Genomic DNA, 17,268 nt, shown 5'->3' on the forward strand with positions numbered 1-17,268 from the left:
CCCCGCCGGGCCCGGGTCCGCCCGGCACGGCCCCTCACAGCCCCCGCCGGGCCCGGGTCCGCCCGGCACGGCCCCTCACAGCCCCCGCCGGGCCCGGGTCCGCCCGGCACGGCCCCGCACAGCCCCCGCCGGGCCCGGGTCCGCCCGGCACGGCCCCGCACAGCCCCCGCCGGGCCCGGGTCCGCCCGGCACGGCCCCGCACAGCCCCCGCCGGGCCCGGGTCCGCCCGGCACGGCCCCGCACAGCCCCCGCCGGGCCCGGGTCCGCCCGGCACGGCCCCGCACAGCCCCCGCCGGGCCCGGGTCCGCCCGGCACGGCCCCGCACAGCCCCCGCCGGGCCCGGGTCCGCCCGGCACGGCCCCGCACAGCCCCCGCCGGGCCCGGGTCCGCCCGGCACGGCCCCGCACAGCCCCCGCCGGGCCCGGGTCCGCCCGGCACGGCCCCGCACAGCCCCCGCCGGGCCCGGGTCCGCCCGGCACGGCCCCGCACAGCCCCCGCCGGGCCCGGGTCCGCCCGGCACGGCCCCCGGCAGGGCCCTGCCGCTGTAAACCGCTCCCTGCTCCTCCCTGGGGCTCAGCGGCGGCACCCACACATCCCCGGGAACGCGGTGCCGCACCCCTCATTCATAAGAGGGGAGAGCAATCTTACTCTCCCCATTCATCTCTCCTTCTTCCTTTCCTCTCCTCCTCCCAACCCCTTGCAGCCTTGGCATTCTGAGAGCCCGTTTGCAGACACCGCCCCATCTCTTTCTCTGCAGGTGAGCAGCTCCTGCGTGCCTCCAGACACGTCTGATAAAACTCCCCTGGTGGAGCAAATTTGCAGAAGAAAAAAATCACAAACAAACAAAAAAACCACCAAAAGGGCAAAAACCCCCAACCAACCAACCAAAAAAAGCAAAACCCAAAAAACCCACAAACAAACAAACAAACAAAAACAACAACAAAACAAAAAAACCAACGACAACAAAAAAACCCCCAACCAACCAAAAAAACCAAAAACAAACAAACGAACAAACAAACCAAACAAAAAAACTCCCCAAAAAACCCAAACAAACACAAAAAAAACCAACCCCATAGCCTCAGATTGGACCTCTGTGCAGGGGGTGAAGGCAAAAGGTGCACAGCCATCCATCTCTGTCAGCTCCAGCCACCCCTGAGAGAAGACAGTATGTTTGCACACTTAGGTGTCACCAACCAGGAAAAAAATAGTTTGTCACCCTCCGCTTTCTGCTTTCCATGCTTTTTATTCAGGCAGAAAACAGTGAGGCTCCCGTTGCTCCCAGGCACAGCCTGGAGCATCAGCTGTTGCCGTATCACAAGGCACCTGTGGTTTTCCCTGTCTCCCTGGTGTTAGCTGAAGATAACGAGATCTTAATTATCACCAGAAAAGTGCTGAGCCTCTTCCCAGTGCGGCTCTGCAGCTGGCCGTAGTGGCAAGCAGGGCTCCATCCCTCCAGCTCCACCCCTCCAGCTGCCTTTGGGCAGGGGCTCAGACGTTTCGGGAAGGAGAGGGATTTTTGCTACAAACCATCCTTGGAGTGGTGTATCCCCAACGGGGACTCAGAGAAACCTCCCACGAGCCCAAGAGCAGGTATCCACTGCTCTTCCAGGGCACTAAACCTGTCTGGGAACTCTATGCCCTGCAAGAGGGGAACCACCCTCACTTATGCCCACTGTGCAGCTCCAGCCCTCCCCAGAACCAAGACTGATGTCCAGCCCTGCCTGCCTTGCTGGTGGCAACAGCTCCCAGGAGTAGTTTGCTGGATCAGGAAACACTCCTCCCCTCCCCAATCCATGGGGAACACTGGGATATTGTGTCTGGGTTACACAGCGACTGGCAGTGACAGGCAGGGAGGCTGTGATGTGCTGGACACCTCTGGTCCTCCCAAACTGCTGGATTTCTTGGTGATGTAGAACCAGCTCCTGAATTACCCGGCTGCTTTTTCCCTGACCTCCGAGTCACCTTGAGCTGTGCTGGCTGCGGGTGCTCGCTCTGCCATGGGATGCTGTGAATGCTAAGGAGGCAGGAATGAAACCTCACCTCGGTGGTGAGGCTGGATGGGGGTCAGCACTGCCAGTGGGCTCCAGACAGCTGTGCACTCCCCAGTTTTGGGCTCTGCTGCACAGGGCTGTGTTTGGGAACAGAGCCAAACACAGTGAGCCTGTCTAGCTCCATCACATTCCTACTCCTGCTGTCTTCTGCCTGCCTGAGGCTCCCATTTGCTGTCCCTCCCATCCATGTTCAATCATTTCATCTGAGGAATGACATGTACCCATCCCTGTTTCCCCGTCTGGCTCCTTCACCCTGCTCCATCTCCCAAACTCCTTCCCTCCCTCCTCTTTCTTTTTCTTTCCAAGTCGTCTGTCTCTCCCCTCCAGCACTCCTGCAGTTTCATTGTGAATTTTGGCAGTGCTCCCTCTGACCTTGGCTGTCTCCCTCCTCTCTTTGCTCCTGCACTGGCAGCACAGATCTTGGCTGTCTCAGTCTCTCCTCCCTTTCCCTTAGTGCCAGCACCTTGGGGATTCAGTGGCCTTTGCCAGTCCCCAGACTCACGCTCAGCCACTTGGGATCAGGCTAGTGAAAGTTTTTGGGCTACCCTGAGGCCCCTTCAAAGGCCTGAGGTCCCCTCCAGCTCCCATCCAGCAATGGGATGGGATCCTGGGGATGCAAGCAGTGATGCCAGCAGGACACATCCCTCCACCTCATCCATCACAGGTGGCCTCTCAAGCACTGCTGTGGGATTGGGGTGTAGGAGCAGTCCTCCAGGCAGCACAGAGCCCTGACCCCACAGCAGGCTCAGCCCTGTCCCTGTATGAAGGCAGGTGGGAGCCACAGCATGAGTGCCTCTGCTTCTGCCCACAAATCCCTATCTTGGCCAGGCTCCAGGCCTTGGCATCCCTGGGTGCACAGGCAGCCACAGGGCTTGGGTGCTCCAGAACAGAGGGCTTGACCACAGCTCTGCTCAGGAGCAAACTGGTGGCAGTTCTGTCTTCCCAGGGAATTTGGCGATGGTGAGGCAGCAGATCTGCTCCTGCCCATCTGTTCACAGCGATATGCCCGCCTGCTCCAAATCCATCTTTCCTTGCTGATTTGGGACAATCTGTGTCCCATGACCTACTTGTCTCCAAGCATCTCCTGCCTTCCTGCGGAGTGGGTTGGTACTAAAGTCTCTGTAAATGTAGTTAACATGGCAGGATGCACTTACATTTATTTTTAATTCTGCTTCTCTCTCGGCCCACTTCTGGCTGCATCTCTGGGGACACTGTGGTGGGAAGCCTCTTTGTTTCATAGAGTCACGGAATGGTTTGTGTTGGAAGATACCTTACCAGATGAACTCCTCCCAAGCCCCCTGCCATGGCAGCTCCATGCCCCTGCTGCTGCTCAGAGACTGAAGGTGCCATGTGTTGGTCTAGAGGGTTCCAATCAGCACCATGGATAGACACTGTGCCTGGACAGGTGCTGAGCCAGGATCACCTCAGAAAACACAAATGCACCTCTTTATTTGTGTGGCACCCCCTAAAACTCTCTGACCCTTTTTCATCCATTTTAGCTGTATCTAACAGAGACTTCAGAGAAAAGCCCTGCCCTGTCATGACACAGGTGGCAGGAGACTCTATTCTGACATCTCCACGCAGAACAGTGCCCAGACACTATGGATAACACAGAGCCCACTGCAGCTGCAGAAGAACCCACTGTGTGTGGGGACAGGGTTCCAGACACGATGGGGACAGGGTGCAGGGCACAAGGGGCATCCTTGCAGCCCCTGCACTGAGCTCACCCAGCGCCTGCAGCACCGGGTGTGCTTGTGGAGATGCTGGAAGCATGTGAAGGTGTTGAAGGAAATGGCAATGTGATGGACAAACCTTCCCGGCAGTTGTCAGCAGCCCACCCGCTATTGCTTGGGATTTACATCCACATCTCCAGGCACTGCTCCAAATGTGGAAATAGACCACGTTTTAACAAACGAGGGAAAGTGTGTGGCTGCCAGCAGGTCGCTGCTGGGGCACGTGCCTGGGTCTAGTGCCAGGTCAGGGAGAAGAGTGCAGGCACTGACATGAATGCTCTGGGGAGAATGGAATAAATAATTGTGTGTGTGTGTGTGTGAAGAGGGGACATTATGCCATGGGACTGCAGTGGGACTGTGGTGGGACTGCAGGGGCCAGGAGCCCCTCTGTCCCAGGCTGGGGCATATCATACCTAGCCCAAACCCAGGTCAACTCCCACTTTCCCCGGGAATTTGGGGACAGGCTGGGCAACGTTCCCATGGGACCCCCCTCTGCCGTCTTTGGTGCTGGGGATGCTCATCCTGCAGCCCCAGGGTCCCCAGCCCAGCTCCGCCTCGGGTCCCCCAGGGGACTGCTGGTTGTGGGGGGCACGTCCTCCAGGCAGACCCCACACAAAACCCACCGTGCTGCTCTGTCCTGTCCAAAGCCCCTCCCCACGCAGCCCCCCGGGGTGCCCACGGAGGGTCCCGGTGCTGTCGAGGGGGGTGCACAGAGAGGTCCCTGTTGCAGGGGGTACGTGCACAGCAGGTGCCGGTGTGCACCCGGGCGTGTGCCCCCCGTACGTGTGTGTGTGTGTGTGTGTGGTGTGTGTGCGTGTGCGTGCGGCGGCCGTGCGCGACAGCCGCTCGGGGCACCCACCGCCCGCCCCGCGGCGGCACCGGCACCGGCACCTGCCCGGGGAGCCGGGGTAGGCGGGGGTAGGCAGCCCGGCGCGGGGGACCGGGAAGGGAAGCGGGGCAGCTCGGTGCGGGCATCGGCAGGGAGGGCAGACCCAGCGGAGAAGCGGGAGCGGAGCCCGGTGCACGGAGCGGGACCACAGCCCGGTGCGGGAGCGGGGAACCGGAGGGCAGAGCCCGGCGGGAAAGGAGGGACCGGTGAGGGGCAATTTAGTGGAGTCACAGGGACACGGGTCCCCACAGGGGGCTTCAGACGGATTTGGGAAGGTGGGTCGCGTGGTGGGAGCCTGGTTTGGGGAGGAGAGAGCCAGGTGGGACAGCCCGGTTCGGAGAGGCAGGTGCCGGGTTCAGGGAAGGGGAGCAGCCCGGTCTGGGGGCCGGCTCCGAGCAAGGGGACAGTCCGGGCGGGGTCTCAGCTCTGAAGGCAGCCCGGTTCGGCTAAGCGGGATCCCAGGAGAAGGAGCAGCCCGGTTCGGAGACCCGCGGGGTGGGGTTGGCAGCCCGCTCAGGGGAAGGGACCCCGGGGAGGGGAAGCATCCCGCCCGCGGGGTTCGGCTCCGGTTTGGGGAAGCGTCCCGGTTCAGGACCCGTCTCCGACCCAGAGGAGCATCCCGTCCCGGTTCGACCGCTCACCTTCGGCAGCGCAGGCCGGCGGTTCCATGGCGTCCCCGCGGGCGGCGGAGCTGCGGAGCCCGGACGAGGCGGCGGCGGCGGGTGCGGGGGCCGGTGCGGGCGCGGGGGGGCCGGTGCCGGCGGGCCCGGGGCTGGCGCTGGCGCTGGGCTGCGCCCTGGGCGGCGCGGCGCTGGTGGTGCTGGCGGGGGCCGTTCCGCGGGCGGCGCGGCCCGACCCCACGGTGCCGGCGCGGCAGATGGAGCGGCTGGAGGCTCGGGCAGCCCGGCTCCGCGCCCGCCTCGACCGCTGCACCGTGGCCGGGCTGGCGCTGCTGGCCCTGGGCGGGCTCCTGCTGGCCGCCCTGCTGCTGGCCGCCGCCGCCGCCCGCCGCCGCGCCCGGGCCGCCCGCCGCACCGGCGGCACCTATGGCTCGGTACGGCTGCGGCTGCGGAGGGTGTCAGCTGAAGGGACGCGGGCGCTGCTCGAGAGCCAGCTGAGCCCCCCACCCCAGCCCCCCGAGGGGCCCGGCTCCTAGCCCTGCACACCCCAGGGACCCCCCGCCGCTGGCAGAAACGGGGTCTCCTTGCTGCACTCCAACAGCGATAACATTGGGTGAAACTTCACCCACGCCAGCCTTCAGCCACCATTCTCACCTCCTTGAACCCTTCCTGAATGGTGCTCCAGCCCAACAGCACCAGACTGATGAGGCTTTGGGGTACTCCAACAGACTGCATGGCCCTGGCCTGGGTTGCTCCCCACCACCAGCACTGGGACAGCATGACCTTGGGACCTCCTGTCGCCTCCCAGCACCTTCCTGGTTGGGATCCTGCCACCAGCATCTGGCAGTGGCACAGTCAAGGCAGCCATGGGATTTCTGTGCCATGGTCGGTTGCAGCCTGGGCTGGATGTGAGGCTGAGCTCCTTCCCACAGCCAGGACCTGACTGCTCTTCCGACAGATCCGTTTCTGCCATCAGTGACCATTTGTAGCAATAGTTTCTTGTAAAACTCTGGCACAGAGCTGGTGCTTGCACTGCTTCGGGCAGAAGAGGAGGCAGCAAGCATGCCCACCACCCGTGGGGTGGGGTCCAGCCCCCTGCCACCCCCAGCCCTCACAGCCCACCAGCTCTATTCTGCACAGCAGGACGAAGGCCAGGACACATACCTGCACCGTGCCAAGCATCCCGTTACCACCAGCAGCCCTGGAATGGCCTCTTCAAAAACCATGGTGCTCCCTACAGAAGAGAGTGGATGATTCTCAGTGCCTCGAGGTGACGTGGTGGCTGTGTTCCACACTGGCCTGGCAGTGCTGCTGCTGCTGGGGTGTCCCCATGCTGGCCTTTCTGCTGATTCAAGGGCCGTTGTCTGTGGTGTGAAGGCAAAATTGCATCTCGGGAATTAAACATGAAGCGTCATTAAAGCACAATGTTCTGTGGAAAGAGAAATGGCTGTGAGCAATGTGCTGGGAAAGGGAAATTATTATCCCACTGGAAAATGCAGACCCACAAAAGGTGTTGTTTATCATGAACTGCCACCAGTTTTCAATCCATTCCATAAGCTACCCACTTCAGACATTGTTAGGCAGGGACAAATCCCTCCAGACAGCTTGACACAAAGAAAAGTGATTTTTACATCTGGTTGCCTGGGTAGGGTTTTATTCCAGGGCTTCCAGTGTCTCCTTGTACGCTAGGAATGGTGTCCTCTGCCCTGTGTTTCCATAAAATGCTTCACAGATTATTCTTCCTGCTGTTGTGAAGGGCCACATGCCACATGCCTCTCTCCCTGTCACATCACCAGCCACGCTCTGTATTTATTGTAGGATCCCAGGAAACAACCTTGAATGACCTCACACCTGCAATCCTGGCACCTAGGCACCTTTCCTTGGGATGAAGCCACATTGGAGTGAAATGGGTGGCTGTGCCTCACTGTCCCAAACAAGCATCACTTGTCCCAAACAGCCCTGGGACAAATGGCTTTAATCAGAGGCTGAGGGGCCAAATGAAGGGTCCAAGGAGAGCAGGGGGGTGAAATGTCATTGTGGCTGTCACCGAGCTGCTCTAGGTTGGAGGGGGAGGTGATGCTGTGGGAGGGAGGGAAGGCAGGGAAGGAAAGGGAAGAAGAGAAGGGGAGAAAGGGGGAGTTCTGAGTCTTCCCAAGCAAGGCTCTGCCTTGAAAGGGCAGATGTCCCTCCTGCAATTCAGCACTGGCCCTGCATTTCTGGATTAGAAAAATAAACCCGTTAGATGAAGAAATCATCTTTATCCCTTTTTTGTTGCTTTAAATAAGATGGAAGGAGTGTTTTCAGGATGAAAAGCTGAGCCTTTGAAGGTTACAGCTGCTAGGCACCTGCTGTATGTGGGGACAAGAAATACTCCCATGGATAAGGGCATGAGGCTGCTCAAGAAACTGCAGGAAGGGGCTGGTATTGCTTTGTCAGCACATTGCTGGACTGTGCCTTGAGTCCCTGCAGGACTGGGGGGAAGCCTCTACATGGAGGGAGATCTATTTACAATGAACAAGCTGTGTCAAGAAGGAGCGCCATTAAAGAAGATTCCCCACTGAGAATTCCAGGGCTGGGATGTGATCTTGTACACAACCTCCCCTAGGCTGAGGTGTAGGGTGGCTGTGGCAGAGAGACATGGAGCTGTCTGACCTGGCTGTCCCTTCATCACTTTGGCAGGCATTGTGAAAGAGGCACTAGCATGTGGTGCTTAATGTGCAGGGGAGTAGTAGGAAGCAATCCAAAATATTCCAGAGTGCTGAAAAAAATCTGGCTGGGAAAGGCTGATGCTGCGCAGCCTGAGTGGAATGAGGTCAGTGGCTCTCTAGTCCCCCACTGCTGGTGTTTTGGGGTGTCTTTCTTTGTGCCAGAGGTGAGCAAAGCAAGCAGGGAGGGCCCAGCGTGCCTTTCCCAGTTCCATATAACGGGGGCTGCTTTGTTTTCCTGCTGGGCCACACACACGGCTTCCCTGTACCCGGGATCCAAGGGATGTAGCACCGGCTGCAGGGTAATTAGTGACGCCGGGGGGTTCTGCCATCCCATCGGGAACATACAGGCAGGTGCTGTGGGCTGGGCGGGCTGGCAGATGGCCTGAAGGACTCTCTGGGGATCCTGAGCCATTACCAATAATCCAGTGCCTCTCTTCAAACCTGTAGTGGAAGTGCTGCTGCTGGAGGAGGGAGGCTGAGCCTGTGCCAAGACCGCACACCCAGGCCCAGCCGCTCCTCGCAGCCTCCCCATAAAAATTAACATGGGGTGTGTCACTGTGCTCCCGTGCATGTTAATGTTTTCTGTCGCTTAGGGCAGAAACAGCAGTGCTGGGGACAGGGATACATGGCTGAGGTCCTGAACTGTCCCTCCTGCTGAAGGGAGACCTGGCTCTCAAAGCCACTGTGGAACAAAGCTGCAATGAGGGTGGCTGCCCCCCAGCCATTCTCAGGGAATAGGGTTTGTGCTGGCCACAAGCCCTACAGATGGAATAAGGAATGTGCTTGGGATCACTGATCCTCAGGAGCCACCTCTGCCATGCTCCAGTTCCTTTGGTGGCACCGAAGCCAGCTGTGGCGACAGTTCCCACCGTCCTGTGACATGGAGAGGAGGATCCTTGCCTCCTTTTACCCATCCTTTCTGGAGAGTGGATGGCTCAGCCCTTGGAGCCCAGAGGCTCAGGCAAAGGCCTGCAGCAGACACTTGTCCCCTTTGGAACCCACTCCCCTCCTCTGCCACCTGTTTCCCAGCTGCACACCACGGACCCGCCGGGGCCGGGCGCTGCAGACAAAAGCCGGTTCCTCGCCCTGCCGCAGCCCCTCTCCGCGCTGACTCGCTTTAATTAGCCCCATCAAAGCCGGCTGCGTCTCTCCCTCCTGGTAGGTCGCAGAACATGATTAATTCAGGCACTGAAAACAGCCGCCCCCCGCAGAGAGGGCCTCTCGATGAGGCCAAAGCTGTTTCCTCTCCCCCATCCAGTCTCTCAACCCCAGCAGCAACATTGGGAGCGAACAAAGCTGTGGATAGGCAGGCTGTCCCAGGAGCCAGAGAGGACAAGCAAGAGCAATGGCCTCACTGAGCCCTGGGTCTCTCTCCATCCCCCCTCTGCTGCTCTGGTCATGGGCACTGTCCACAGCCCACCCGTGGGTCTGCAGCTGGGAGTTCCCCTGAAAAATCTCTGGGTAATGCAGTGGGTCTGGGCTCAGAACCAGCCCCTCCACGAATGGGGGTCCATGCATGAGCCCTGGAGAGATGCAGGGGATGCTCCAACTGCTCCCAGCACCAGATTTCTCCAGCTGGCCTTCCCTGCTCCCCCATGTGCAGGGCCCAGGGTGGCACACACCATAACACAGCTTTATTAACTGCATTTGTAGGCAAAGAGGTTTTAAAAAGAAAAAGCCTCTTGGGAGAAGAGATAGATAGGGGGATCCCTTCCCCCTTTTTATTTCTGCCAACGCAGCTGCGTGCAGTGTTCCAACAGCACTCAATGCCCCGGAGAGGCAATTACTGCAGGAGCAGGGCTGGGCTGTTCTCCACTTCATTTTCCTAATACAGTTACATCGTCTTGGAAGAGCACTGCTCTTCAGGGGAAGGTACAAAGCGGGTTCCCAGCGTGGATCCTCTGCCTCGGGAAGGGCTCTGGGGCTTCCCTTTGCACAGTAGGGAACAGAGGGGCCACCCCAGTAAGCACCAGCACAACACTGTTGTCAGGTTTTTATTTCAGTCTCATGAACATTTTTCCAAGAGATCAAACCATGAGAAGAAAAACAGCCTGAGTCCCTGACCAGAGAGATGAGCTGCAGGCCCAGAATCAACAGAGCTGGGGAATCTGTAGGGAAGGGAAGCTTCTAGAGAGAACCCAGGAGCCTGAGCCAAGCAGATCTCACCCATTCCCCCCAAGCCAGCCAGGCAGAGCCACACGCAACAAGACTGGCAGTATAAAATATGTTAAAAAAAATCTCTTTTGCAAAGCTCCCTCCCTCTGACTCCAGATCCATGCAGTGCCCAGTGGGCACCTTCCACCACACTGCCTCCAGGGCTTCACAGACACCCCAGGAATGAAAAACCCATGGCTTCGGGGAAGAGAGGGGGCAAGGTGAGCCAGGAATTCAATCTATGTCTCTTCTCATGCACATCAAAGGCTTTCCTGGTGCTGCTCTTCAAAGCAAGCAGGCACAGCCATACACACAGCTGCTGCTGGAGGTCTGCCCATGGAGACCCTGTGGGTTGGGCTCTACAGCCCTTCAATCAGCACCTTGCTCATACACAGAGCAAGAGAGAAACCCACTCTGTGGGAAGCCCACTCCAGCTGTCCCCTTCAGGAGGTTGCTGTGATTTCCTGCAGAGGAGCAGCAAGGAGCAGCTCCATCTTCACACCCACCATTTGTGGGACCCCAGCAACAAGCTCTGCCACCCCAGAGAAGCAGAGGAGAAATCCCACAGCACCCAGGCCGTTCCCAGAGCGCCGCACCCCACACTCCCACCCTGCTGGGTGCAAACGGCCGGGCACCCTCAGAGGAGCAGAGAAAGAAATGACCTACTACTGCCTCCTCTTCTGTTCTGCAAACAGGGAAGCCTTTATAGCTGATGGGACACATGGGAATGTGGCCCCAAACAGAGAGAAGGAAAATGCTGCTGGAAATATCACGTCCATCAGACGAGGAGTGAAGAGGCAGAGTGCCCCTGCTTCCCAGATTTGTTCATGAGCAGCCACCTGGTGACTCCTCACATGAACATGTCATCGTAGCCTGGAGGGGGAAGGTGGTCAGGATCCGGCCTGGAAAAAAATTCAGAGCAGAGTCAAAAAAAAGTGAGAGCTCAGCCTGCAGCAAGAGGGATGAGCTGGGATGCAGTGGCAGGCTGGAAGCAGACTGGAATACCAGCATGGCTAAGGACCTACCCAGGTCGCCCAATTCCTAAGGGGCCAAAGGGGTCAAATCTGGCGCCTGGTGGAACAGCTCCTGGGGGAAGCCGTCCTGGGATGCCAGATGATGGGTCAATGCCAGGCTGCGGGACACCAGAGCGGAGAGGATCCACAATCATTCCCCCACTCCGACCCCTGGAAAGAGAAAAGGCAGAGAAGGACATGAGATTGGCACCGGAGAGAACTGAAGAAATGCTGAGCATGGGAATACAGTGTTAACCTGGCACATGGCATGTGGGAAGGAAAGCGCCCAGGACCAGCAGTGAGGTAGCCCACAGGAGAAAGAGAGAGAGCCCTGCAAAGAATCCTATTGTTTGATAGGAAGGAACCTCAAAGCTCATTTCATTCCAACCCCCTACCACAGGCAGGAACATCTTCCACTAGACCAAGTTGTCCCAAGCTCCATCCAATCTCAAACGCTTCCAGTGATGGAGCAGCCACAGCTTCTCTGGACAACCAGAGGTGTGGGGTCTCATCATCCTCACAGGAAAGAATTTCTTCCCAATATCCAATCTAACTTGGCCTGCTGTCAGTGGGAGGCGATTCCCCTTTGTCCTGTCACTTCAGGCCCTTGTCTGAAGTCCCTCTCCAGCTCTCGTGGAGCCCCTCTGGGCACTGTAAGGGGCTCTAAGGTGTCCCTGAAGCCTTCTCTTCTCCAGGCTGAACAGCCCCAGCTCTGTCAGCCTGTCCCCACAGTAGAGGTGCTGGCTGTTCCCTCAAGAAGCACCAGACCTGCTGGCCCTTGCTGCAGACCCACGTTCCATCCCTGCTTCCCATCTTGCCCTGCACAGTGTTGCAAGAGCCAGCTGGGCTCCCACAAGTCTTTCCAAAGAACTGCCTGGAAGTCATTTGCTGACCACGGCGGCTCCTCAGAGCTGCCCCACACTGTGAGTGCCATTCCTCATGGTTGGCTTTGTGCAAACGCGGCTGGAGCCTCCGGACACTGCTGCCATCATACAAGTCATTAACAACCATGCTAATGAGTTCCATTAGGCCAGAACAGCTGCCCAAAGTGCCCCGGGACAGCCAGGTCCCATGAGCGTATTCCTGGGAATCTGGGTCTCCATCCGCAGCACTGGCAGGTGTCAGCACACAAATCTGCTTCCATTTACCATCTTTTTTTGTCATTTACAGAGCAACCTCTGATGAAAGGCTGGAGGCAGCAAGAGAAACAGGGACACCCTCCCCCCAGAATGAATTCCCTCTCCTGGTGCAATCAGATTTCCTTCCAGTCCCGCCAGCTCCAGGCTTCTCCTTCCAGCTGAGCAGGGACATTTTTAGCTTTTAGCTTTTCTAGCCAAACCCACGGAGAAACAAGTCTTGCAAGAGGGGAAAAAATGCCATCCCCACAGGAGAGTGGTTCCAAAGAGGAGACTCCTTTGGGCTGCAGGACACTCCGCAACACCACCACAAGCTGGTTATTGTCTGACTGTGTGCTTTTAACTGGAGCAGAAGATGACAGGTTCTCCTTGCCTGACCAAACCAAATATCAAGGATCTATCTGTGAAGCTCAGTCTCCCAGACAGCCCAGCCTCTGCTCAGGCTTTCTCCAAGTGCCTCAGACACCCAAGAGGCTTGCAGCAGGACTTGAGAATCTGTGAACTGGGCTTTCAGCCTCCCCTTCTGCAGACTGCTGGGCTGGAGACACAGCAGCTGGTAACAGTTTAAATTAGAGGCTTACATTCACTTAACGACGTATTCAGCTTTGATTTACTGCAGGAATTACTGTGTGTTAAATGAATACAAGCTGATTATTAAACAGACGCAGATTGCAACCCATCATCTATGCAAGAGACAGGATCTTATTATGATATTAGAACCATATTGAGCTTTAGCAACTGTCAATTGGTCCCTCACAATTTGCACTGAGCAACTGCCCCCACTCAGAGACACTTGGCTGGATAGTGTTCCAGTGGTCTCCAAACACCCCACATCCCCCAAAGGCAGAGCAGGGTGTGTTTCAAGAGCCATACTCACCCCAAAGGGTCCAGGTCTGCTCCACCGACAGCAAAGGGATTCACGGGGGATGGCCTGAAACACGGGACACGGCAAAATGTTAAGGAAGAGCAGAGAAGCTGCGGGGAGCTGTGCCCATGGGCGCTCTGCCATGGCAAACAGTGCAGCACCTGGAAGGCCCTGGGATCTGTGGGACCCTGCATGAGGGGGCTGCCACTGGGAGCATTCCCTGCTCCAGGGTGTTGCTGGATGAGGACACTGATGTGTGTGGCAGTAGTTTGCTGAGATAAAAGGGAGCCCTGTTGTTCTTCCTGTTTCTCCCACTGCTTGGAGCAGGTGCTGTACATGTATACCAGGAGTTTCCATGTCAGGGTATCCCTAAGAAGTTTTGGGCTAGGCCAGGCTCTCCAGCATGTCCCAGAGACACATTCTCACTTCTGATCCAGCTGGGGAAGGTCTGGATCCTTTTCACTCCCCATCCCACGTGTGTGAGATGAGGACCTGATGTTTTGTTTGGGGAGCTGAGCCAGGACCACATTCCCCCTAACAGGGAGCTCTCAGCAGCCACACACTCTTTACTCACCTGTATGGGGCCCTTGTGCCCATTGGCTGCCGGGGAGGGATCCGGAGTGGGTTCTCATCCCAGTGCACATCCTCTTTGGATTCAGGCTCATTTTTGGCCTTTTCTGCAGGGGCCCCGAGGGGAGCAATGATGCCTGAAGTGATTCTTGTCCTCAGCTCCTCGGTGTTCTTGAACACCCTGCAGCAAGGAGAGGGGTGGGGTGGCCATAGCACCAGGACATGGGGTGCTGGACAGGCACAGGGAGGGGACAGACAAGCCCAAAGTGTCCCTGGCACAAAACATGTCCCCCATTGGCGGCACAGAGGGGACAGGAAGGGATAACAGCATACAGAGGGACCAGTGTCTTTACCCCATTTCATATGGGCAAGGTGGCACTCAGCCACTCTCTTCTGCTCCAACCCAACCAGTTTGCACTGCAGGAAAGCACATGACACTGCAGATGTGGCTGAAGCTGTCACACTCCTGGGCAGTGTCCACCCAGCACAATGCTCTGGAAATAAATGTGCTGGCCTGACCTGTTCCCAGGTGGGGTGGCCCTGCCCTGGGCTCCAACCCACGATCCCACTGTCCTCTCTATCTCTTGTGCCAGTGCAGAGGAAGGTAGGGAGAGAGTTCTGGCTGCATTTCAGGGCTGGCCTGGTTTTGTACTGGGGAGTATGTCCTCCAGCTCCTCCCAACCTGATTTCTGCCCCCCTCTCAATGCCTATAGGACATTTGCTCCTGCAGAAAATACCAGGAAACTGAGATTACTTGTGGAAATCGTCCAGGTGCTCTGGGTTGATGTAGTCAGCCACTGCCAAGGTCACATCTGCCACCTTCTGAGAGCTACGATCCTGGAAAAACACAGGTCAAGCCGAGTGAGCAGCTTGGCAAAGCTGGAAGTGAGTGACAGAGAAGATACAACAACAGCCCCAGGCTTGGGATACAAGGAATGGGGCTCACCTTCTTCCTGCCATGTCCCTGTGCTGTGCCTGAATCCCCAGGAGCAAACCCCAGTGTACAGCAAGATTTTCCCTGCTCCCTCTCCCCAGTTCAGGATGCAAAGGGTGAAATACTGAGCAAGGCCACCTGGAGCAGGTGCTTGTTGGAGGCTGCAGAGAAGTCCTGAGCTGGGAAAGGGACAGAAGCAGGGCAGCCCTTCTGCTGGAGTGTTCAAGGCCAACTGTCCCACTGCCCTGACACAGCCAGAGCTTGACCAGCTTCATGCTGGGCCACATCTGACACAAAAACACCCCCTGGGTCTGCCCCATCCTGAGGGACAGACACCACTTCCAGGCACAACAAGCAAAAGCCAACACTTAAGAAATCGCCCCTGGTGTTCTTTTCAGCCAAAGTACCTCAAACCCACGGGATACATGGGTGCTCACCATGACATTGAGGATCATACTGTCCTCCACTGTGATGGCCTTCAGCAGCAGCTCATGGGCATCATCCTTGGACTTGTAGCGCAGTGTATACACCTCCTTGTTGGCCTCCCAGCCAGCAGGCAACAGCTCTGACTTCCTTTCATCAGGACCTGCCTGCAATGGAACAGATGAGCTGCTGAGACCCTGCCCAGGAGCCCAGCATGACCTCCTAGGGCTGGGGATTTTGTCTGGGCTGCACAGGGAGATTCAGGAGGGAACTGAGGTCTTTGGGAGGGGATCCCTCAATGCCTTCCAGATTTTCACAGCACAAGCAGGACTGTATTTCCTACAGGCTAGCCCTGCCTGCTTGCCAGCCCCCCACAGAATCTGCGCTGGAAGAGGACACGACCACTCTTTGCTGAGCAGGAGGAGATCACAAATACCCAGACCAGGAGACAATGCTCTTCCCTGCCAGATACCTTTCACCTCCCCAGAATGATACGGAGCCGTCTGGGGCATGGGAAAAGGGTGTCATCATGTCTGTCCCAGCCCCACATCAGTGCTTCTGGGGGGCCCTGCCCTACCACTGTTCCCTCCTGTGGTGCTGGAGAGAGCCCTCTACTGTGACAGTGCCCTGCACTCCCCATTATCTCCTAACACCACATTAGGCATTATCTCCTAACACCACATCAGGCACTCTCCCAACACCCATCAGGATCCCAATTCACCAGATCCCCCTCTTAGCACTGGGTCCAGAACTAGACTGCCTCACGCTCTGGTATTGCCCCAATACATTTCCTCCTCAGCACTGGACTGGACACCTCCCTTTTATTACAGAATTCTGCCTCACCACTAAGCTCCACTTAGCACTGAACTCTCTTCCCGGAGCCACACTGATCGCACCAGCATCGAGGTCTCCTGTCCTGCGACATTCCATAGACTACCACCGGCACCACGCCCCCAGTACTGGGATCCTCTCAGGGCCGGGATCCTCTCGGTAGCGCCGATATCCCAAGAGCGGGACCCCCCTACAGCACTGGGGCTGCCCAACACCGAGACAGCCCCACAGCCGCCCGCTCCGACCTCCACACCAGCACTGATACCCCTGGGATCCCGCACCGGTCCGGGTGCCCCAACACGCCGGCGCCGCCCGGTTCTCCCGGGCCCGGCAGCGGTGGCCCGGCTCGGCCGCGCGGGGCCGGCGAGCGGCGCCAGGAAAGGCCGAGGCTTCCCCGCGGCCTCCCAGGCCCCCGCGGCGGCGCGGCCCGGCCCGTACCTCGTCCCCGGTGCCCAGGCAGCGGTAGCCGTGCTGGATCAGCTCCCAGTGGATGCCGCAGACCAGAGCGTCCTGCGGACGGGAGATGGCGGGCCTGGCCCAGGCGTACAGCGGCTCCAGGCCGGCCATGGCTGCTCCGGGCCCGGCCGGGGCGGAGCTGGAGCCGAGCCGGGGCCGGGCCCGCACCGCCCCTCGCTAGAGGGCCCCCGTCCGCTGCGCTGGGCCCGGCCGCCTCCTGAGGCCGCAGCGCTGGAGCTTGTTTTGTTGTGCTCGGCCCTGCTGAGCCTCTTCGAGGTCTGCGGTCGGTTTGGGGCCTCCCGGCCAAGATGGACATTGAGGGGCTGGAGGACCAGGAGCAGATGGGGAGCTCAGGGGAGTCAACCTGGAGAAAAGGAGGCTCGGAGAGGGACCTTTTCTCTCTCTACAACTCCCTGACAGGAGAGTGCAGCCAGGGGGGGTCGGGTTCCTCTCCCAGGGAACAGGACAAGGGGAAATGGCCTCAAGTTGTGCCAGGGGAGGTTTGCTTTGGATATTAGGGACAATTTCTTCACCAGAAGCGTTAATAGTGGGCTTGGTTGTGCTGGGGAAACAGTTGGACTCAATGACCTAAGCGGGCTTTTCCAACCTAAAAGATTCCTTGATCCTGTGAAGGGTGTCTGCCCAGCACCATCCAGGTTAGTCACTCTGAGCCTCCTTTCCTGTTCCTGGCTCTTTCTTGTCATCAGAAAAGCATGTGAGTCCATGCAAGGTCTGCTTGTGCTGCCATAACAAGCCTTCATACTGACACCAAAGGGACCAAAGCACCAAACGGCCACTGATAGGTTTATTTCATCCCTCCCGTAACTCCCTTGTCTGGGTCACAGTGCTTTTAACACCTAAATTCCAATAAAGTTGCCATTGAAA

The 17,268-nt window shown here is 58.1% G+C and overlaps 2 protein-coding genes across 2 annotated transcripts; one reads left to right on the forward strand and one right to left on the reverse strand.

The window, feature by feature from the left end:
• Positions 1–3,811: 3,811 nt before the first annotated feature.
• Positions 3,812–5,829, forward strand: TMEM74B (transmembrane protein 74B; the record flags this gene model as incomplete). The annotated part of the gene is made up of 2 exons (XM_083873183.1): positions 3,812–3,973; positions 5,284–5,829. 2 exons carry the CDS (start codon positions 3,812–3,814, stop codon positions 5,827–5,829), a joined length of 708 nt encoding a protein of 235 aa, XP_083729309.1.
• Positions 5,830–9,982: 4,153 nt separating this feature from the next.
• Positions 9,983–16,528, reverse strand: PSMF1 (proteasome inhibitor subunit 1). Its single transcript, XM_083873528.1, has 7 exons — positions 16,366–16,528; positions 15,111–15,263; positions 14,494–14,576; positions 13,744–13,920; positions 13,182–13,235; positions 11,181–11,339; positions 9,983–11,057 (listed from the first exon to the last, which is right to left on the reverse strand). The coding sequence occupies exons 1-7, from the start codon at positions 16,492–16,494 to the stop codon at positions 11,006–11,008; spliced, it is 807 nt and encodes a 268-aa protein (XP_083729654.1). The 5' UTR covers positions 16,495–16,528; the 3' UTR covers positions 9,983–11,005.
• Positions 16,529–17,268: the final 740 nt, after the last annotated feature.

The sequence above is a fragment of the Zosterops lateralis genome (assembly GCF_965231275.1).
Source record: "Zosterops lateralis genome assembly, chromosome: 16".
NCBI lineage: Eukaryota > Metazoa > Chordata > Aves > Passeriformes > Zosteropidae > Zosterops > Zosterops lateralis.

Bases quoted from the DNA above. Each gene is read 5' to 3' on its own strand.
- PSMF1 (XM_083873528.1), bottom strand. From the start codon at position 16,494: ATGGCCGGCCTGGAGCCGCTGTACGCCTGGGCCAGGCCCGCCATCTCC. The intron at 14,577-15,110 runs GTGAGCACCCAT...GTGTTTTTCCAG, and splicing joins GTATGATCCTCAATGTCATG to GATCGTAGCTCTCAGAAGGT. The intron at 11,058-11,180 runs GTAGGTCCTTAG...ATTTTTTTCCAG, and splicing joins TTAGGAATTGGGCGACCTGG to GCCGGATCCTGACCACCTTC.